The 23,640-nt window shown below is 40.7% G+C and overlaps 1 protein-coding gene across 6 annotated transcripts in view; it reads right to left on the bottom strand.

The window, feature by feature from the left end:
* ARHGAP10 (Rho GTPase activating protein 10) overlaps window positions 1-23,640 on the bottom strand; it is a 319,062-nt gene that overhangs the window by 172,382 nt on the left and 123,040 nt on the right. For all 6 annotated transcript variants that reach the window (XR_014264077.1, XM_082463359.1, XM_082463358.1 and 3 more), the window contains 3 exons: window positions 20,193-20,303; window positions 17,905-18,009; window positions 1,977-2,106 (listed from right to left, as the gene is read on the bottom strand). Coding sequence is in view for 5 of the 6 variants with exons in the window: in XM_082463359.1 (XP_082319485.1) it covers window positions 1,977-2,106; window positions 17,905-18,009; window positions 20,193-20,303 (346 nt within the window). In the remaining variant the exon portion in view is untranslated. The remainder of the gene's footprint in view (window positions 1-1,976; window positions 2,107-17,904; window positions 18,010-20,192; window positions 20,304-23,640) is intronic.

Here is a 23,640-nt window from a genome sequence, read left to right as displayed (position 1 = left end):
CAATACTGCAGGACAGGGTGCAACATGGACTCCAGCCTAGGACGATTCCAGCATCGAGGAGGTGTATGATCCAGGAGACATTGTTTACTCCTCAGTGTTTCCATGTTCTCATTGGCAAATGGGGTGATAACAGCACTGTACACTTCATAGGGGTTTTTAATGGATTAAATGAAACAAGTTGGATAAAGAGTTTAGCACAGTGCCTGGCATACAGCTAACAAGTGAAGAATCCTGTTACTATTGTTTTTGTTGTTTTTTCAGTCCAATTTCAGCCCCATTTCTCTCAAAGCCAGTAAGTTAAGCAACAGTTATGTATCTAAAAATCAAAATTTCCTGTGATTTTTCGCTTTGGACATATAATACAAAACTTCTATCCTTCTCATGTCTCTACCCTGTATTTTTAGTTCTTTCAAATTAAATGAACAAACTGAGATTAAGACAATAAAAAAAATTAAAGGCGGAGGGAAGGACTGGGAGCTTGGGATTAACAGATGCAAGCTAGTAAATATAGGACGGATAAACAACAAGGTCCTACAGTACAGCACAGGCAACTATATTCAATATCCTGTGATAAACCACAATGGAAAAGAATATGAAAAAGAATATATGTATGTATAACTGACTCACTTTGCTATACAGCAGAAATTAACACAACACTGTCAATCAACTATACTTCAATAAAATTTTTAAAAAATAAAACATTCACTCTATACACACTTCAATAGCTGCTGTGCTATTGTTCCTAATAGCACCTTTAGAAACGGCATTCTTTTACTGTTCAACCAAAATATGTAAAACTAAATTACTTCTCAGTTTTTTTGAAAAAAAAAAAAGATTAAAAAATTAGAAAAATTTAGAGTTCTGCCGTGCCAGTAACTGTTCATCATGAGCCGTGAAGACTAAGCCCACATTAAATAAGGGCAAATGGAAAAAGAACCCCTATTCTGCGACTGCATTTAACATGAACACCCATTTCACATGGCTGTTCCATGAGTCTCTCTGCTACGAAACTGGTCAGTTTGAAAATCCTGTGAATCAGCCACTTAACAAACAAAAACTCTAAAGCACCCCGACTACAGTGCTAAAGCACCCCAACTACACGACCCCGTCTGTGTTTCTATTCCTACCCTGCAAATAGGTTCATCTGTACCATTTTTCTAGATTCCATATATACCTGTTAATAAAGGCGGGAAGGGAGAGAAACAGGAAATATGGAAACATTTTCACATAGTCCTCCTCCCACTGACTAGCAATCAAGCTCTACAGTAGAAGAGGTAAACTTTAAGAGCTTCGTTAAAATAAAACCAAACTGTCAGAAGTCTGAAATCGCCTTGGGGTGCCTTAATTTCAAAATAAGGACACTCTACACACTGCATAACAACTAAGACGGCAACAGTGCTGAAAATTCAGTGAGACAAGTTAGCATGTCATCTGGGAGTATTTTTTTGTAGCCATATGCAATTGCCCTGATAATTTCAACAAGAACAAAAAACGATCTCAAATAAATGTGCAAAGAAATGATGTGAAAGAAGCAGAGAAATATGTCCTTCTTGACTTTAACACGGAGGAACGGGGTTATGGGGAGAGGGGTGCATATGAATGTGTGTGTGTGTCTGTGTGTCTGTGGAGTGAGATAAAGATGGGGATGAGAGGAAATGAGGAAAAGGGTACTATCCCACCTCGCTTTCAGTCTGTCACCAAATCCTGGCTCCCTTGCAAGCAAGTTTTAACAAAGTGTGGCACAGACTTCGGGGGGTGTGGCCGGAAAGCAGGGTGTTCACAGAGTTCCTAATCTCACCGCCCCCTCCCTAGAGCAGGAATGTGTTTTCCCCAAAAAAATCCAACGTATGCCTTCCAGGATAGGAGAGAGCAAGAAAGTGGTAGGAATAATTACTCCTAAAGTATCAAAGTAATTACAGTGAGAGTTTTAAAATAATTTTTAATTAGTTATTCATCACTGTTGGAGAGCCTCTTACTTTTTTCCTGTACATACAGGTAGCCTTCCGCTGTGAACTGACTTGCTCGTTTGTGGTCCTTGGGATTCTGTCTAATCTTGTTCATAAGCTCTTCCACTTCTGACCTTGTTCCTTCAAAACGATTCCGTGTCTGAAAAGGATTTAAAAAACACATACAAGTTTTAAGTTCCCACAGGAGCTTCTTCATGCACATTTTTAAGTCTCTGGATAACTATAATTAAATTTGTAGTGTTTTTGTATAAATTTCTCAAAATATACCCATCCTTTCCCATGTGTCTCTTTGTTGAGATCACTGTGCAAAGAAAAAAAATTTGTGGTTAAGTAGTTAACAGAGATATAGAAACCAAGGTTACTAGAGGTTATTTACTTTTGAAGCTTTCTAACACCAAGAATAATTCTATTATTCAACATAAGAATTCCTGGCTGCAGGTCTCACAATATTACTAAATCTTAGATTTAAAAAAAATAGGCCATAAAATATCTATCTGGGAAGTCTTTCCTTTGCAACAATCAATCTGACTCATTACTATTATATCAGCAATATGTCTAAGAATTCAGACTCTGAAAAACTTAATTCTTCTTTGCAAACTAATAAATATCAGTGTCATTTTTTCCAGGTCACGGCAATTGCACTTGAAAATGATGTTTCTTCATAGAAGAAGGAAGTAGGGGGGAATCTCACTTACAAACAATGTCTTTGACATCTAAAAAGACAAATCACATTTCTGAAGCCCAGGAGACTTGGGATGTCAATATCTCTGTCAAATGGCTAGACTGAAAATGGACATGCAAGGTGAAGTGACGAAAATACCCAGGCAAACCTGACGAGTCAGCACCACCAAGTTTCTGGACATTTCTTCCATCTACACTCAAAAATAATTGTATTAATACCGAAAAACTGCTGATGTAAACCTGTGGAAGAGCTAAGATGAAAAATTATTATTGAAATTCCTCCTCTCTCCTCCCTACAATGAAAGGGGTTACCAAGAGTTCTAAATGCAGAAAAATGATAGAATAGTACATTTTTTAGGGGGATGGAGAGTCTGATAAATGTACACCGTAAAGGGGAAACTTAACTACAGAGGCTTATTTTAAACACAAGCTGAGAGCTTTTTTTTTTTAATTTGTTTATGTACTATAAGAATGTACAGGGCTGCAAAGAGGGTGGGACTCATTTATTAACGGCTTGTTCCCTCTCCTGCCTTCCTGTTTCTCAGTCTCTGGGATTTCTTGTCCCCATCTTAATACTGATTATACCCTAATTTTATTCACCTTCTTTGTCACTTACTGAGCTTCTCCCCAACCCTCACTTCTTTCTATCTCTGTGTATCTAATATTTATGCACACACACACACACACATATACACACATGTGCGTGTCATATATGTACAGATGCTAGTGCATGCATGCATGCGTGTGCATGCACACACACACACACACACACAACTTAATGAGTTGTATCCCAAATTCTCATTATTTAAGTTAATGCTCAAATTTCCCTAGATTTGACCAGCAGAGGCCCCTTCTAGCTGGCTCCTGTTTCTCTTGACATACCCCCTTAATTCTCTGAGTAACCCCTTACCCTCTGGTCCAAAAAGGTATCCCAGGTTTACCTTATACTTTCTCTGTCCGAGTCCTAGAATCAGCCATTTCTCCAAAGGAGTCATTGTTCCTTATAGTGGAGGGTAGTATTTTTTTTTTTTACTGGAGTATAATTGCTTTACAATGTTGTGTTAGTTTCTGCTGTACAGTGAAGTGAATCAGCTCTATGTATACCTATATCCCCTCCCTCTTGGACCTCCCTCCCACCCCCCATCCTACCCATCTAGGTCATCATAGGGCACCGAGCTGAGCTCCCTGTGCTATACAGCAGGTGCCCACTAACTATCTATTTTATACCTGGTAGTGTATTTATGTCAATCCCAATCTCCCAATTCATCCCACCTGTTCTCTACATCTGTGTTTCTATTCCTACCCTGCAAATAGGTTCATCTGTACCATTTTTCTAGATTCCACATATACACGTTAATATACGACATTTGTTTTTCTCTTTCTGACTTATTTCACTCTGTATGAGACTCTAGGTCCATCCACATCTCTACATAATGACCCAATTTTATTCCTTTTTATGGCTGAGTAATATTCCATTGTAAACATGTACCACATCTTCTTTATCCATTCATCTGTCGATGGGCATTTAGGTTGCTTCCATGTCTTGGCTATTGTAAATAGTGCTGCAATGAACACTGGGGTGCATGTGTCTTTCTGAATTACGGTTTTCTCAGGGTATATGCCCAGTAGTGGGATTGCTGGGTCATATGTAGTATTTAGAAACCAAGATCTAGGGACAGTATGCTCACAGCTAAGGGGGTGCTATTGCTTCTAGGTCTTCCTGGAAGACAGACTGAGAAAATGCACGTATGTATGTATATATGTGTGTGAATACATTTATATATATATACATTTCTTTGTACATATACATATCACAACTTCTGTATCTATCTATTTTAAAACCCATGAGTTTATACCATTACACTTAATTCCAATCCAGTACTTCAGGTTTCTTTCTAGCCCACCCCTTTCCAATTCTGCACATTTCTTTTCAGACAGTAAAAAACCTGGCTCCCATTATTCTCAGCAGATTTACTTATTTGCTCAATTAACGTATCTGCTCAACGTAACCAATCTCCCAAATATGCCAGCCACCTCCTCTGCACGTGCTGCCTCTGCACCTTCCCACCCCCACTTTCACTGCCACAGACCCCTCCATGCGGTACGCCCTGCCCTCACTGCCCTCCTTCCTCAGATGTGACTCTGCACTGGGAAGGGAAAGGAAGGTTTAGCTAAATTTTTTAATGTATCATTTTAGGCAAATTACAAATGAGGGTGAAAATTACATTTCTCAAAATTTGAGCCCAAATAATAGAGTGGCTGGAACCTAGCAATTTCCAATTCTAATTTCTGGTTGAATAGGAAGATATCATCAAATAATAATAATGTTAGACCTTAAGTGTTACAATAGGTCACATGAGAGTGTTTACACTGTGAATGACATGACTGAGAGCAGTTTACAGTGCTTTAATCCTCACAATAACCTATGAGATAGCCTAGCGTTCTCCAATGCTTACAAAACACCATTGCTGTATTTCCTTTCCTTGCATGCTTTGATAAATAAACAAATTTCCAAACCAATGAGTCTTAAGTCCTATAAATTAAATATTTCATTACATCACCTACTAGGGGGAGGAGGATTCAATGTGGAAACTAAGCTGGAATTCAGACACATCTGAGTACTTCACAAAACTGGCAGGTCAGGCTTATTAGCACAGGTTCACACCCATATTTAAGGAGGAAAGAAAGAGGGGGGAGAGGAGGCACTGTTCACACTAAGTTCTACCCAGAAATAAAGCTTTACAGGCAGATGGCAAAGGCTAATTCCAAGTACAGACTGCCATTTTTCATTTAAGTTTTCCCATCCTGGCCCCATGACCTCATTCAGGGAGCAAAAGGATAATTAAAAATATGAAGAGGGTTTCACGAAGCAGCTGTAAAACATCAGGGGTGGGCCCCCTGCAGCCTGCTTCAGTAACCTCCCAAAATAATAAAACAGAAAAGAAGGGGTAGGGTGCTAACACACACCCCTCACTGCAATCCTCAAATCATCTCAAGTGCCCTATACCCTCATGAGAGAAATGGCCAAGAAAGTAGTAAAGTACAGCAATATTGAGATATAGCAGGTGAGGTAGAATGAGTGGCATGTGTTTCAAAGGTGCTGGTATTTCTGAAGGGCAAAGGTGACAGAGTAAGGAATGGAGTGCAGTGGATGCCAGGTCAACAGATGATCAAGTCTAAACACCCGAAGGACACCTTCCATGGGAGTGAGGGGAACGCAGGTTAGAACTGTTGAGAGGTAGACGCGAGCTGAGGTTTACCATCGGTACCTAAATCTGAGATCTTAACATTAACGGGACTCCCACGTTACCCAGAAATTGTTAAGGTCCAGGGAAGCCAAATGGCCATGTCAGGATGTTCCCCAGCTCCTATATTTACTGACCCCAGAGACACCATGAGTGAACCCATTTCTACACCAACACTAAATCTGAAACCAACCACCTTGGGCCCTGGAATGAGCCTGCCCAAGTTCCAATGCTGCCCTGGCCTTAAAGCAGTATGACTTCAGCAAGTTCTTTTTCCTCATTGTCCTCATCTGTGAAGTAGGAATAAAAAAATCTACATCATAGGACATCTTTGAAGACTGAATGTGTACAATCCAAAGAAAAGCACATAGGTAACACCTGGCACATGGTAACAAAATAAATGTAAGTGGCATTAGCATTATTATTATTTTAATTGCAATTAAGTCACTGAAAAGTGACAATTAGGGGGGCCTCGGGAAGATGGCGGAAGAGTAAGACGCGGAGATCACCTTCCTTCCCACAGATACAGTAGAAATACATCTACACGTGGAACTGCTCCTACAGAACACCCACTGAACGCTGGCAGAAAACGTCCGACCTCCAAAAAGGCAAGAAACTCCCCCCGTACTTGGGTAGGGCAAAAGAAAAAAGAAATAACAGAGACAAAAGAATAGGGACGGCACCTGCACTAGTGGGAGGGAGCCGTGAAGGAGGAAAGATTTCCACGCACTAGGAAGCCCCTTCGCGGGCAGAGACTGCGGGTGGCAGAGGGGGGAAGCTTCGGAGCCACGGAGGAGAGCGCAGCCACAGGGGTGCGGAGGGCAAAGCGGAGAGGTTCCCGCACGGAGGAGCGGTGCCGACCAGCACTCTCCAGCCCGAGAGGCTTGTCTGCTCACCCGCCAGGGCGGGCGGGGTTGGGAGCTGAGGCTCGGGCTTCGGTCGGATCGCAGGGAGAGGATTGGGGTTGGCGGCGTGAAAACAGCCTGAAGGGGGTTAGTGCACCACAGCTAGCCGAGAGGGAGTCCGGGAAAAAGTCTGCAGCTGCCGAAGAGGCAAGAGACTTTTTCTTCCCTCTTTGTTTCCTGGTGCGTGAGGAGAGGGGATTCAGAGCGCCGCCTAAACGAACTCCAGAGACGGGCGCGAGCCGCAGCTACCAGCGCGGATCCCACAGCAACAGGGGCGCAGAGGGAAAAACGGAGAGATTCCCGCACAGAGGCTCGGCGCCGAGCAGCACTCTCCAGCCCGAGAGGCTTGTCTGCTCACCCGCTGGGGCGGGCGGGGCTGGGAGCTGAGGCTCGGGCTTCGGTCGGATCGCAGGGAGAGGACTGGGGCTGGCGGCGTGAACACAGCCTGAAGGGGTTAGCGCACCACAGCTGGCTGGGAGGGAGACCGGGAAAAGGTCTGCAGCTGCCGAAGAGGCAAGAGACTTTTTCTTGCCTCTTTGTTTCGCTGAGCGCAAGGAGAGGGGATTCAGAGTGCCGCCTAAACGAACTCCAGAGAAAGGCGCGAGCCGCGGCGATCAGCACGGACCCCAGAGACCGGCGTGAGACGCTGGGGCTGCTGCTGCCGCCTCCAAAAAGCCTGTGTGTGAGCACAGGTCACTCTCCACACCGCCCCTCCCGGGAGCCTGTGCAGCCCGCCACTGCCAGGGTCCCGTGATCCGGGGACAAGTTCCCCGGGAGAACGCACTGCCCGCCTCAGGCTGGTGCAACGTCACGCCGGCCTAGGCCGCAGCAGGCTCACCCCGCCTCCTCTGTACACCTCCCTCCCCGCGGCCTGAGTGAGCCAGAGCCCCCGAAGCAGCTGCTCCTTTAACCCCGTCCTGTCTGGGCGGGGAATAGACGCCCTCAGGCGAGCTACACGCAGAGGCGGGACCAAATCCAAAGCTGAACCCCAGGAGCTGTGCGAACAGGGAAGATAAGGGGAAATCTCTCCCAGCAGCCTTAGAAGCAGCGGATTAAAACTCCACAAACAACTTGATGTGCCTGCATCTGTTGAATACCTGAATAGACAACGAATCATCCCAAATTCAGGAGGTGGACTTTGGGAGCAGGATATATTAATTTTTCCCCTTTTCCTTTTATTTATGAGTGTATATGTATATGCTTCTGGGTGCGATTTTGTCTGTATAGCTTTGCTTTACAATAGCTTTATTCTACTTCACTATATTATAGCCTCTTTCTTTCTTTCTCTCTTTCTATTTTTTCTCCCTTTTACTCTGAGCCGTGTGGACGAAAGGCTCTTGGTGCTCCAGCCAGGCATCAGGGCCGTACCTCTGAGGTGGGAGAGCCAACTTCAGGACACTGGTCCACAAGAGACCTCCCAGCTCCACGTAATACCAAACGGCAAAAATCTCTCAGAGATCTCCATCTCAATATCAAGACCCAGCTTCACTCAACGACCAACAAGCTACAGTGCTGGACACCCTATGCCAAACAACTAGCAAGACAGGAACACAGCCCCATCCATTAGCAGAGAGGCTGCCTAAAATCATAATAAGGCCACAGACACCCCAAAATACACCACCAGACGTGGACGTGCCCACCAGAAAGACAAGATCCAACCTCATCCACCAGAGCTCAGGCACTAGTTCCCTCCACCAGGAAGCCTACACAACCCACTGAACCAACCTTAGCCACTGGGGACAGATACCAAAAACAACAGGAACTACGAACCTGCAGCCTGTGAAAAGGAGAACCCAAACACAGTAAGATAAGCAAAATGAGACGACAGAAAAACACACAGCAGATGAAGGAGCAGGGTCAGAACATACCAGACTTAACAAATGAAGAGGAAATAGGTAGTCTACCTGAAAAAGAATTCAGAATAATGATAGTAAGGATGATCCAAAATCTTGGAAATAGAATAGACAAAATGCAAGAAACATTTAACAAGGACGTAGAAGAACTAAAGAGGAACCAAGCAATGATGAAAACCACAATAAATGATATTAAAAATACTCTAGATGGGATCAATAGCAGAATAACTGAGGCAGAAGAAAGGATAAGTGACCTGGAAGATAAAATGTTGGAAATAACTACTGCAGAGCAGGATAAAGAAAAAAGAATGAAAAGAACTGAGGACAGTCTCAGAGACCTCTGGGACAATATTAAACGCACCAACATTCGAATTATAGGGGTCCCAGAAGAAGAAGAGAAACAGAAAGGGACTGAGAAGATATTTGAAGAGATTATAGTTGAAAACTTCCCTAATATGGGAAAGGAAATAGTTAATCAAGTCCTGGAAGCACAGAGAGTCCCATACAGGATAAACCCAAGGAGAAACACACCAAGACACATATTAATCAAACTGTCAAAAATTAAATATAAGGAAAACATATTAAAGGCAGCAAGGGAAAAAAAACAAATAACACACAAGGGAATCCCCATAAGGTTAACATCTGATCTTTCAGCAGAAACTCTGCAAGCCAGAAGGGAGTGGCAGGATATACTTAAAGTGATGAAGGAGAAAAACCTACAACCAAGATTACACTACCCAGCAAGGATCTCATTCAGATTCGATGGAGAAATTAAAACCTTTACAGACAAGCAAAAGCTGAGAGAGTTCAGCACCACCAAACCAGCTTTACAACAAATGCTAAAGGAACTTCTCTAGGCAAGAAACACAAGAGAAGGAAAACACCTACAATAACAAACCCAAAACATTTAAGAAAATGGGAATAGGAACATACATATCGATAATTACCTTGAATGTAAATGGATTAAATGCTCCCACCAAAAGACACAGGCTGGCTGAATGGATACAAAAACAAGACCCATATATATGCTGTCTACAAGAGACCCACTTCAGACCTAGAGACACATATAGACTGAAAGTGAGGGGATGGAAAAAGATATTCCATGCAAATGGAAATCAAAAGAAAGCTGGAGTAGCAATTCTCATATCAGACAAAATAGACTTTAAAATAAAGACTATTACAAGAGACAAAGAAGGACACTATATAATGATCAAGGGATCGATCCAAGAGGAAGGTATAACAATTGTAAATATTTATGCACCCAACATAGGAGCACCTCAATACATAAGGCAAATACTAACAGCCATAAAAGGGGAAATCGACAGCAACACAATCAGAGTAGGGGACTTTAACACCCCACTCTCACCAATGGACAGATCATCCAAAATGAAAATAAATAAGGAAACACAAGCTTTAAATGATACATTAAACAAGATGGACTTAATTGATATTTATAGGACATTCCACCCAAAAACAACAGAATACACATTTTTCTCAAGTGCTCATGGAACATTCTCCAGGATAGATCATATCTTGGGTCACAAATCAAGCCTTGGTAAATTTAAGAAAATTGAAATCGTATCAAGTATCTTTTCCGACCACAACGCTATGAGACTAGGTATCAATTACAGGAAAAGATCTGTAAAAAATATAAACACATGGAGGCTACACAATACATTACTTAATAACGAAGTGATGACTGAAGAAATCAAAGGGGAAATCAAAAAATACCTAGAAACAAATGACAATGGAGATACGACGACTCAAAACCTATGGGACGCAGCAAAAGCAGTGCTAAGAGGGAAGTTTATAGCAATACAAGCCTACCTCAAGAAACAGGAAACATCTCGAATAAACAACCTAACCTTGCACCTAAAGCAATTAGAGAAAGAAGAACAAAAAAACCCCAAAGCCAGCAGAAGGAAAGAAATTATAAAGATCAGGTCAGAAATAAATGAAAAAGAAATGAAGGAAACAATAGCAAAAATCAATGAAACTAAAAGCTGGTTCTTTGAGAAGATAAACAAAATTGATAAACCATTAGCCAGACTCATCAAGAGAAAAAGGGAGAAGACTCAGATCAATAGAATTAGAAATGAAAAAGGAGAAGTAACCACTGACACTGCAGAAATACAAAAGATCATGAGAGATTACTACAAGCAACTCTATGCCAATAAAATGGACAACCTGGAAGAAATGGACAGATTCTTAGAAATGCACAAACTGCCAAGACTGAACCAGGAAGAAATAGAAAATATGAACAGACCAATCACAAGCACTGAAATTGAAACTGTGATTAAAAACCTTCCAACAAACAAAAGCCCAGGACCAGATGGCTTCACAGGTGAATTCTATCAAACATTTAGAGAAGAGCTAACACCTATCCTTCTCAAACTCTTCCAAAATATTGCAGAGGGAGGAACACTCCCAAACTCATTCTACGAGGCCACCATCACCCTGATACCAAAACCAGACAAAGATGTCACAAAGAAAGAAAACTACAGGCCAATATCACTGATGAACATAGATGCAAAAATCCTCAACAAAATACTAGCAAACAGAATCCAACAGCACATTAAAAGGATCATACACCATGATCAAGTGGGGTTTATCCCAGGAATGCAAGGATTCTTCAATATACGCAAATCAATCAATGTGATACATCATATTAACAAACTGAAGGAGAAAAACCATATGATCATCTCAATAGATGCAGAGAAAGCTTTCGAAAAAATTCAACACCCATTTATGATAAAAGCCCTGCAGAAAGTAGGCATAGAGAGACCTTTCCTCAACATAATAAAGGCCATATATGACAAACCCACAGCCAACATTGTCCTCAATGGTGAAAAACTGAAACCATTTCCACTAAGATCAGGAACAAGACAAGGTTGCCCACTCTCACCACTATTATTCAACATAGTTTTGGAAGTGTTAGCCACAGCAATCAGAGAAGACAAAGAAATAAAAGGAATCCAAATCGGAAAAGAAGAAGTAAAGCTGTCACTATTTGCAGATGACATGATACTATACATAGAGAATCCTAAAGATGCTACCAGAAAACTCCTAGAGCTAATCAATGAATTTGGTAAAGTAGCAGGATACAAAATTAATGCACAGAAATCTCTTACATTTCTATACACTAATGACGAAAAATCTGAAAGTGAAATTAAGAAAACACTCCCATTTACCATTGCAACAAAAAGAATAAAATACCTAGGAATAAACCTACCTAAGGAGACAAAAGACCTGTATGCAGAAAATTATAAGACACTGATGAAAGAAATTAAAGATGATACAAATAGATGGAGAGATATACCATGTTCCTGGATTGGAAGAATCAACATTGTGAAAATGACTCTACTACCCAAAGCAATCTACAGATTCAATGCAATCCCTATCAAACTACCACTGGCATTTTTCACAGAACTACAACAAAAAATTTCACAATTTGTATGGAAACACAAAAGACCCCGAATAGCCAAAGCAATCTTGAGAACGAAAAATGGAGCTGGGGGAATCAGGCTCCCTGACTTCAGACTATATTACAAAGCTTCAGTAATCAAGACAGTTTGGTACTGGCACAAAAACAGAAATATAGATCAATGGAACAGGATAGAAAGCCCAGAGATAAACCCACACACATATGGGCACCTTATTTTTGATAAAGGAGGCAAGCATATACAGTGGAGAAAAGACAGCCTCTTCAATAAGTGGTGCTGGGAAAATTGGACAGGTACATGTAAAAGTATGAAATTAGAACACTCCCTGACACCATGCACAAAAATAAACTCAAAATGGATTAAAGACCTAAGTGTAAGGGCAGACACTATCAAACTCTTAGAGGAAAACATAGGCAGAACACTCTATGACATACATCACAGCAAGATTCTTTTTGACCCAGCTCCCAGAGAAATGGAAGTAAGAACACAAATAAACAAATGGGACCTAATGAAACTTAAAAGCTTTTGCACAGCAAAGGAAACCATAAACAAGACCAAAAGACAACCATCAGAATGGGAGAAAATATTTGCAAATGAAGCAACTGACAAAGGATTAATCTCCAAGATTTACAAGCAGCTCATGCAGCTCAATAACAAAAAAACGAACAACCCAATCCAAAAATGGGCCGAAGACCTAAATAGACATTTCTCCAAAGAAGATATACAGATGGCCTACAGACACATGAAAGAATGCTCAACATCATTAATCATTAGAGAAATGCAAATCAAAACTACAATGAGATATCATCTCACACCGGTCAGAATGGCCATCATCAAAAAATCTAGAAACAATAAATGCTGGAGAGGGTGTGGAGGAAAGGGAACACTCTTGCACTGTTGGTGGGAATGTAAATTGATACAGCCACTATGGAGAACAGTATGGAGGTTCCTTAAAAAACTACAAATAGAACTACCATACGACCCAGCAATCCCACTACTGGGCATATACCCTGAGAAAACCATAGGTCAAAAAGAGTCATGTACCAAAATGTTCATTGCAGCTCTATTTACAATAGCCAGGACATGGAAGCAACCTAAATGTCCATCGACAGATGAATGGATAAAGAAGATGTGGCACATATATACAATGGAATATTACTCAGCCATAAAAAGAAATGAAATGGAGGTATTTGTAATGAGGTGGATGGAGTTAGAGTCTGTCATACAGAGTGAAGTAAGTCAGAAAGAGAAAAACAAATACAGTATGCTAACACATATATACGGAATCTAAGGGGGAAAAAAAAAAAAAAAAGGCCATGAAGAACCTAGTGGCAAGACGGGAATAAAGACACAGACCTACTAGAGAATGGACTTGAGGATATGGGGAGGGGGTGGGGTGAGATGTGACAGGGTAAGAGAGTGTCATGGACATATATACACTACCAAATGTAAAATAGATAACTAGTGGGAAGCAGCCGCATAGCACAGGGAGATCAGCTCGGTGCTTTGTGACCACCTAGAGGGATGGGATGGGGAGGGTGGGAGGGAGGGAGATGCAAGAGGGAAGAGAAATGGGAACATATTGTATATGTATAACTGATTCACTTTGTTATAAAGCAGAAGCTAACACACCATTGTAAGGCAATTATACTTCAATAAAGATGTTAAAAAAAAAAAAAAGTGACAATTATTCCCTAACAAAGGAAAAAAGAGAATCTTCAATATCAAACTAAAATTTTATTATTTTATATCTGAATGAAAGAGAAAGTACATTTTTAATTTTTTTTTTTTTTTGGATTATAAAAGCTAATTCACAGCATTATAAAACAGATAGAGGGGACAGCACAAACAGCCCTGCCTGGAGGCAAAAAGAGGAGGTATAAACAAGATTAAAAAGTGGCCAGAAACTCATCTCTCAGAAACAATCACGTTCATATTTTTACACAGTCACTTCCAATCTCTTTTTTTTTTTTTGGTAACATAGTTTATCAGTTTAGTGTTCTACTGTGCTCACAAAACTGTAACAAAAATATCTGTGCATATCCTTAAATTATTCTTAACCATTCTTAGTATCTTCTAGGGACTCCTTCGGAATTCCTAAAATTTCTTAGGATTCTACTTCTTCCTGGGAAGAATTCTATTCTCGTCTCCTTTGGGGATAGAGATCACAAAAATTTTAAATTAGTTTTTTTTAATATCCTTTAACTTTGATGTAATTTACATTATTCTGGAAAGTCTATTTTTTAAAAACCATCTTGCTCTTTTTTGCTGTCCATTAATCACTCTAGATTATGGAAAATGGAAAAAGACTGAATCTCTCTCAAAAAAAGGTCTAACCACTTTTACAACAGAAAAGGTGAAACCAGTTGGGGGAAAATAGGTTATTTTCACTCTTAAATAACTTTTACCTTTTTTCTGATTATAAAATGGTTTTTGTCATTTTTTACTATAGTAAAATACCTAAAAGTTGACCAAAATTATCTCTACCATTATAGTGCACAGATAGTTAACTCTAAGATTTGGTTTCAACATTTCAGTATATTTCTTTTTTTTTTTTTTTTTTAATTTATTTATTAATTGATTGATTTTTGGGTGTGTTGGGTCTTCGTTTCTGTGCGAGGGCTTTCTCCAGTTGTGGCGAGCGGGGGCCACTCTTCATCGCGGTGCGCGGGCCTCTCACTATCGCGGCCTCTCTTGTTGCGGAGCACGGGCTCCAGACGCGCAGGCTCAGTAGTTGTGGCTCACGGGCCTAGTTGCTCCGCGGCATGTGGGATCTTCCCGGACCAGGGCTCGAACCCGTGTCCCCTGCATCAGCAGGCAGATTCTCAACCACTGCGCCACCAGGGAAGCCCTCAGTATATTTCTTTCAATACATAAATACGCATAGCATAAAAAGTAACACACAGAAGTCAGACAGAGAAAGACAAATACCATATGATATTTCTTATACGTGGAATCTAAAAAAATAATACAAGTGAACTTATTTACAAAGTAGAAATAGACTCACAGATGTAGTAGATGGACTTATGGTTACCAAAGGGGAGAGGGGTGGGGAGGGGATAAATTAGGAGTTTGGGATTAACATATTCACACTATTATGTATAAAATAGATAAACTACAAGGACCTACTGTATAGCACAGGGAACTCTACTCAAAATCTTATAATAACCTATAATGGAAAAGAATCTGAAAAAGAATAGATATATACATATATATGTATAACTGAATCACTTTGCTGTACACTTGAAACTAACAACATTGTAAATCCACTATACTTCAATTAAAAAAAAAAAAAGTAACACACAGCTGGGATTTTTGTAATACGTAGTTTTATACAGCCAACGCTTTCCCTTTGATATGCTAAAAGCTGACATCATCAGGGAATGAGAGAAATGGCCAAGAAAGTAGTAACTTACAGCAATACTGAGATATAGCAGGTGAGGTAGAATGAGTGGCATGTGTGTCAAAGGTGCTGGTATTTCTGAAGGGGAAAGAATGAGCTAGAAGCAAAAGTAAAGAGCACAGGCAACTTCCAGATCAGGTGTCCTCAACACTGAAGGTGAGGCGGAAGGCAGAGCCTCTACCTGCAGAGCTGCAGGAGCAGCCTCAGAAAGAGCCAGAACAAAAGGCAGAGAGGTGGAGGAGGCCAGGCAACTTCCTGATGACAATCCTGAAGTTCCAGAGGACACAGGAAAGGATTTTTTCCAGTAACTTGTTCTTCGCCCAGTTCTTTATGGGAAATGAAAGTTACCAAGTATGTGTGTTAGGTTCTTAATAGACTGAGTTAGATATTAACCAGCTGACCCATTTCAAATGATAAGCTGTCTTCAAGTGTTGCTTACAATAGCTCATGCCTGAGTATTGCTCATTCCCATTTAAATCTTGAATCTCGCTGAAATTATTTTGGTGTATTTAAGGTAACTGTAGGCCCCTGACCCCAGGGTGGGGGTGATAAATGAACTTCCACATAAGCAAGCTGTGCATGGACAGTTTCTCTGGAGCCCCCAGGAGACGCTGATGTGTCCCTATACCTCACCCCAGACCCTGAGGCCCGGCTGGCTTCACGGGCAGGTGGCCCGTGCCGTCACCCACAGCCCTGCGCTCAGAAGGTCGCGCACTTGATCTAATGCTCTGCCATCGCTGCCTTGAAGTTCTTCATTTTTGAATAAGGGGCCCTGCCTCCTCATTTTACACAAATTATGGATCAGTTACGCCTGAAGGTTCTCATCCAGGCCAGCCCTGCCCTTGACAGATGAGGTACAGACACAAGTTATACAGTTAGTGGAGGGGGGGGAAAGAAAATCAGGATTATAACCTAATCTTCTAAACTAACTATGTAGTGTTCTTTTTACAAACGCTGTGTTCTGCTATCTACAGAAGTATTCTGATACAACATCATTAGACTAAATGTTCTACTACCTACAGAGACACTTTTGAAGTTAGGACTCATCTACACATATACACTGTGACATATTTTTAAATTATGTTACTTTATATCACTGATCTTGGAGGGTGTAGGGAGGAATCTACTCTTTAGTCATTTAACTGAACAAAATGTAGAATCTTCAAATACAAGTTGATGCGTAAATTACAAAACACAAGAGATTTCATTACCTACATTCCCAAGTGTAGGGAACTATACCAAAATAACTTAGAAACAAAATCGACACAAAAACCATTAGTCCTCAATTTCTAAGATTATAAGAAGTTGAAGGTCAGGTAGCAAACAGCACAGAGATCCCCATCCTTCTCCTTGTATGTCTTTCAGGAAGAGTTGAGAGTCTGTCCCAAAACTCACTCACTGTGTTTTTAACAAGGTTTGAAATTACACTAAACATAACTTGAATAGCTTTTCAATGAGGACACTTCCAAAATCAACAAAAGTGTTGAAAGGAAAAACATCTACCACCTTCTGATCAAAATCACATACAGTATACTGTTTAATAGTTCTCCAAAAATCTCTTTATCCAAGACCTAACAGAAACCATACATTTTCCAGGAAAACAATAAAGGGCCAACAGCAACTGTGATCACCAAAACATTAGTGAATAGGCACAAAGCACAGGAAAGAAATTCCACTGGAACTGTTAGCCTATCTGGGAATAAAAATCAAATAAGACATACAAGTAACAGAAGAAATTTAGATTAGACTTGAAATGCCTTAAATTTAAAGTGGAGGGCTGTTTTGTCTGTTTCATACAGAGGAGACTTAGACTTACACAACAGAGGTTATCCTTAGAACTGCCTCACAAAGTGCAGAATAACTATGTCACACTGCCACATGACTTGTTCAAAGTTGCTAAGACAGTAGATAGTCAAAGTTATCATAACAAGGAAAAATATTTTTTAACTACACGAAGTAAAAGATGTTAACTAAACTTTTGCAGAAATCATCTTGCAATATAATAAGTGAAGTCATTAAGCTGTAGCCCTTAAACTTACACAGTGTTGTGTGTCAATTATATCTCAATAAAACTGGAAAAATAAAAAATAAAGCAAATTATGTGAAATTCTGATTGTAAAAACATACTTCATGACCTTTCTGAAAAAAAGGGAAGAAAAATAAATTATAGGAAATGAATTCTTAAAAAAAAAAAAAAAAACAGAGCCGCCTGAAGCAGAATTCGGAGCCTCCCTTAGCTGGAGAACAGTTTGTTACACCAAGAACTGACCAGAAGGTGGCAGCGTAGCCTCAGTTTCTCGGTACCAACAGATCAGCCCGGTCTTAGTTTAAGGCTTTTCATACACCAAAGAAATCAAAACTACACCTCTCAAACATCTTTTTTAGGAAAAAGCTTTCATTTCCTTACATTCTGAATGTTGATCTGTAGTTCCATTTTGTAGTGATTGAAGTCTTTGGCAAGTTCATGGCCTTGATGATAGAAAGTAAACATTCCCTGAAAAAATGACAGCATCTAAAACAAAGGAGAAAAGGCAACATTAGCACCCAAAAAATCTCAGTGAACAAAATAAATTAAAAAGCCACGGGGCTTCCCTGGTGGCGCAGTGGTTGAGAATCTGCCTGCCAATGCAGGGGACACGGGTTCGAGCCCTGGTCTGGGAAGATCCCACATGCCGCGGAGCAACTAGGCACGTGAGCCATAACTACTGAGCCTGCGTGTCTGGAGCCTGTACTCCGCAACAAGAGAGGCCGCAATAGTGAGAGGCCCACGAACCGCGATGAAGAGTGGCCCCCACTTGCCGCAACTAGAGAAAGCCCTCGCACAGAAACGAAGACCCAACACAGCCATAAATAAATAAATAAATAAAATTTAAAAAAATTAAAAAAAAAAAAAAATTAAAAAAAAAAAAAAAAAAAGCCACGTATTTTGCCTCATCTCATTATGATTCTATCGAAGCACAATAATTAAAAGGAAGTCACTAGAATTCAACTAAATCTAACTGCATATTATTCATTAATTGGTCCCTATAAAAAAATAAAAGGATTTGTGATTTTTTCCTTAAATATCAGAGCCATTAGACAGCTTTTACAGTATGCTGTATAGGAGAAATGGAATTCTACATCACCTCTTTTTAGTCAAGAGAATCCCTATATTCATTTATAATTGAAACCTTATCACTATAGGTCGATAGAACCTATAAGGAAAGTGAAATACACATCAAAGAGCTAAAAGCTCTTTCGAAGGGCATCCAGTGCAGAGTAACCTCTCTGTTTTGTTGACAAGACTGCTCAGTGACTGGAGCAGAGAGGGGCAGAGGCAGGGCAGTACTTAAGCCCTGAGTTTCCTACAAAGTCTCCACCTGCCCCTCTTGATCAGGGGGCCCTGCTTCTCCCCCACATGTGAGAAAATCTAGAGTAAGAGTGATTCGGGGTGAGGGTTAAGGAAATCCTGAGATTCACTGTCTTCAGAATGTCACACTGCGTAATGGTAAGGGATTTGGGACTCTGACGTCAAGTGGCCAGCAGGGGTCAATTCCCAACTGGGGCAAATTACTGAAGTTTCTCTACTTCAATTTCTACATTTGCTAAGTGGGATAATTAAAATATCTCCTCAGTAGGGTACTGTGTGGAATACATGCATGATCACAGAAAAGTACTTAGAACAACAACCTGAACAATGACTGAGCACTGTAAATGCTCAGTAAATAAAATGCAGGCCATTATTATGATTTCACATAAAAAGAAAGCTTTAAGGAGGTTTTCTCTAATTGTTTAATTTAGGGTAATTCAATTACTCCACTGGACCGTAGCTTCCACGAATGCTAATTTTTAATGAATCATTACTTGGTTTTTTTTGGTTTGTTGCCCAACATCATACACACAGTGGGTAAATTGTATGGCATGTGAATTACATCTCAATAAAGCTGTTTTTTAAAATCACATGCAATATAGTCTATGTTAAAATTAAAGTGAATCTTGACAATCATGAATCTCAGTGTACCTCTGGGTTTTTTGCTAAAACCCACAGTACAAAATACCCTTTACATTTTGATTCAGAAGATACATATATTCGTAGATATGTTAACATATAAGTAACTGAAGCTCTCAGAGGGCATCTATATAAGCACACAAAAAAATCATGTGTTTCTAAAAGAAGTATAAAGAAATGTCAGAGTAACTCACAAAATAGTTTCAAATGTTCCACACACTGGTTCTTAACTTAGGTTGCATAAGCATTGTGAATTGTATTGGAAATAGGTGGTTACCAATAATTGCTGAAAGTACCAAGGTTTGGATGGATGCACTTGCTTTAGAACAAACTTGAATAAAGATTATCCCATAAATACCCCACGCTCACTCACATACCAATATAATGTCTTTCATGGGGACTTTTTTTTTTAAGGGTGGAGTTACAGCTAGGAAGGCAGAAATTTTACCTGATTGCAGAGTCCTTGAGACCATAGAGCAAAAGGAATCATACTCATTACACATTGCTGTGCAAATAAGGCCGAGAACCACTATTTAGAAGTGATTTTTTGACTTCATGGCTCTGGGTGCACTGTGTACAATTTACGACGTCTTGCTTCGTGTTTAGGCACCACAGCCTCTAGCAACCATAAATCAGATCTTCGAAGAAACACATTCCTATTATATCACGAAATTCGACTAGCAGAGCAACTTGCTATTTATACTTACGGGTTCCACGAACTCAAACTTCTTCCTTTCTTGGATTTCCTGAAGCTTACACACGTATTCAAGAGACAGTTCGTAAAAGTGTTGCCGGTTCTGTTCCACTTGGATATCTGCCTATGTTAAAATAACGGAGGCCAGTCAAATTAGAGATGGTTGGGAGTGCAACTCTTTGCCCGAGGTCTGCAAAACTACAGTCCATGGGCCAAATATATAGCCTGCTGCCTGTTATTCTAAATGAAGCGGTACTGGACCAGCGCCAGGACTACTCCTTTATGCATCTTCTATGTAGACTTCCTGCTACAACAGCTGACTTGAGTAGTTGCAACAGGGACCTCGTGATCTTCAAAAGTCTAAAATATTTACTAACCGACTCTCTGCAGAAATAGTTTGCAAACCCCTGCTCTCTGTGATGAGACTGACCCCGAAGGACTGAAGATCAAACAGTAAAAGGCACTTCATGAAAAACCTACCCAACCACAACTGACACCCAAGGTGGAACTGCACTTGTAGAATCCAAATTACATAAACATTATCTCCATTAACAAATCGCCTAAGAATGAAGTGGCCTGGGAAGGAGGGCTGAGCAAATTCCAGTCGCCACAGCTCTCAGGAGTGAAGGCAAGCAGGTGAGGAAGTGGCGGCGTCATCTCAAGAACTTGGCTCTTGCAGAGAGGCCTGGGCCGGAAGCCCATCTGCAGGCAGTCACGCTCCTAAGTCCTCACCATGTCCTGTCCCCTGGGAGGGAACAGGCACCAGATGGTCAGGAGACTATTCCAAAGGAAGGTTCCAGCTTCTCTTGTCTAAGTAGAAGGGAATTGAGACAGGGGATGGCTAAACAGAGGAACAGTAGAGAAACCTCTGGTCCTCAGAACTGTTCTTACAAGGCATCTTGTATTTCCTAACTCAGCTAATTTTATGTCCAGAAGTATTTATCTGGACATTTCTCCAAAGGGGCCATATCTAAGCACAGAGAAAGATGCTCAACATCACTTATCATTAGGGAAATAGAAATCAAAACCACAAGGTACCACCTCACACTTATCAAAAACAAAAAATATCAGAAAATAATCCAAAAAACCCTATCTCCCCCCAACCAAAATAAAAAACAAAAAACCCCCCAGAAAAATAACAAGTATTGGTGAAGATGTGGAGAAACTGAAACTTTGTGCACTGCTGGTGGGAATGTAAAATGACGCAGCTATGGAAAACAGTATGGCAGTTCTCTAAAAAAAAAATTAAAAATAGAATGACCATATGATCCTGCAATTCCATTTCTGGGTATATACTCACAAAAACTGCAAGCAGGGACTCAAAGAGATTCTTGCACACACACATTCACAGCAGTATTATTCACAACAGCTAAAGGGTAGAAGCAACCAAAGTGTCCACTGACAGGTGAAGGCATAAACAAAATGTGGTCTACAAAGATAATGGAATATTATTCAGTCACAGAATGCAAGGAAATTCTGGCACCTGCTACAACATGGATGAACCCTGAGGACATTGTACTAAGTGAAATGAGCCAGTCACAAAAGGACAGATGCTGTATGATTTATCTTATATAAGGTAGCCGGAACAGTGAAATTCATAGAGACAGGAAGTAGGATGGTGGTCGTCGGGAGCTGGGAGAACAAGGGGGCTGGGGAGTTAGTGTTTAATGGGCACAGAGTTTCAGTATCTCAAGTTGAAAGGGCTCTGGAGCTGGAATGTGGCGGTTATTGACAACAGTGTGACTGCACTTAATGACACTGAATGAACTGCATGCCTGAACTTGGTTAAAATCATGCTTTGTTGTGTATATTTTACCACAACAAAAAGTTTTTAATTTGGGGGAGAAAAAGTATTTATCTAACAGGTAATAATTTTTTTGGCATCATATCCTTTTTTAATTAATGTTTAACTATAATAAGAGTGTTTGTTACTAAGCCAAAATGAGAATTCTACCTAACACTCATAAAACTCATGATTTTTTTTATGCCTCTAATATCCAGAGATGGAGAGTTCAGCCACTAGCAGTTAACAGACACAACTCCCAGGAAAAACAATGTGAGTGTGTTGAGTATTTAATACAATGGAGATAGGGGAGGTTAAGGGTGGATTTTTCATGTTATTGTTACTGGGAAATGTCCTTCAAGAAAATGACACCAGGGTCAGATTTACCAAGGTGGTTTTTTAATTTAATTTTAGTGGATTCTCTCGCCTGGTTGTGCTACTGCAATTACCCCGGCATGGCAGGTCAGCTTCTATCCACAGCTTCCTAACGTTCTGGGTGTTCAGAACCACTGTGCCAGGTGCAGTGTGATCAATCACAAGAATCCCTGGGATTGCCGTTAACCCATAATTTACAACGATGCCACAGACATCCAAATTATACCTAGCAGCACCGTCCTTTAGCCCTGACTCAGTCTAAAAGGCAATCACTATATATGTGATGTAAGAAAAAGTGTATGTGGTCTTTGTCCCAGATTCCTGGCACAAATCTCCTAAAACCCTTGGAATTTCCTGAGCGAGAGAAGTGTCTCTAGTCATTTGTAAGGAGCCCCTTTTGAGAACGCTTGAGTTTATGCTAATGAGGTGACTTAGGGTAGGGCCCCAAGATAGCACTAATTAGAGGGTTGGAACTTTCGGCTCTACCCACCCATTTCCAGGAAGACGGGAGCACTACAAATTAAGCTCTATAACAACTCTTGAACAAGAGTTCATGAGCTTCCAGGTTGGTAATGTAAAAAATTAATAAATGGAAAACTCACCAGAAGGGGGAGCTCACATGGCTTCAGACCATCGCAGAGCCCAACAAGAAGAAAGACCACTCTTCTTTCCTGGCTAGGACCCAGCCCAAGAAAAAGCCAGGGACTCTTTACTATAGCCCTCTCAACTCTCTTTCCCTCTCAACGAAAGTGTTCTCCTTCCCTTTCCGTGCAGAAACTTGCCCTTGGTTCCCCATGGTTGCAGACCCTAAACTGCAATTCTCTGCTGATCCCGAATAAACCCATCTTTGCTGGAGAAATACGCAGCAGACTATTTATTTCAGGTTAACAGGAAACACATCCACTTGCCTAGAGAGTGACGTACCCCAGTTCCATGGGGACAGAAGTATCTGCACTTGGGACCCTTCCAGACCCCGCCCTGTGCACCTCTTCATCTGGCTGTTCATCCGTATCCTCTATATTATCTGTTATAATAAACTGCTAAACTTAACTACATGTTTCTGAGTTCTGTGAGCCACTCTAGCAAGGAAGGGGTCATAGGAACCTCTTATTTGTAGCCAGTCAGAAGCACAGGTAACAACCAGGACATGGGACTGATGTCGTAAGTGAGGTAGTCTTTTTTTTTTTAACTGAATTACAGTTGATTTACAAGGTGTTAGTTTCTGGTGTACAGCAATGTAATTCAGTTATACACACATACACATTCTTTTTCATATTCTTTTCCATTATGGTTTATTACAGGA

The sequence above is a fragment of the Balaenoptera physalus genome, assembly GCF_965194825.1.
Source record: "Balaenoptera physalus genome assembly, chromosome: 5".
NCBI classification, from domain to species: domain Eukaryota; kingdom Metazoa; phylum Chordata; class Mammalia; order Artiodactyla; family Balaenopteridae; genus Balaenoptera; species Balaenoptera physalus.
The sequence above is the reverse complement of the archived record's forward strand: the minus strand, read 5'-3'. Positions and strand labels throughout refer to the sequence as shown.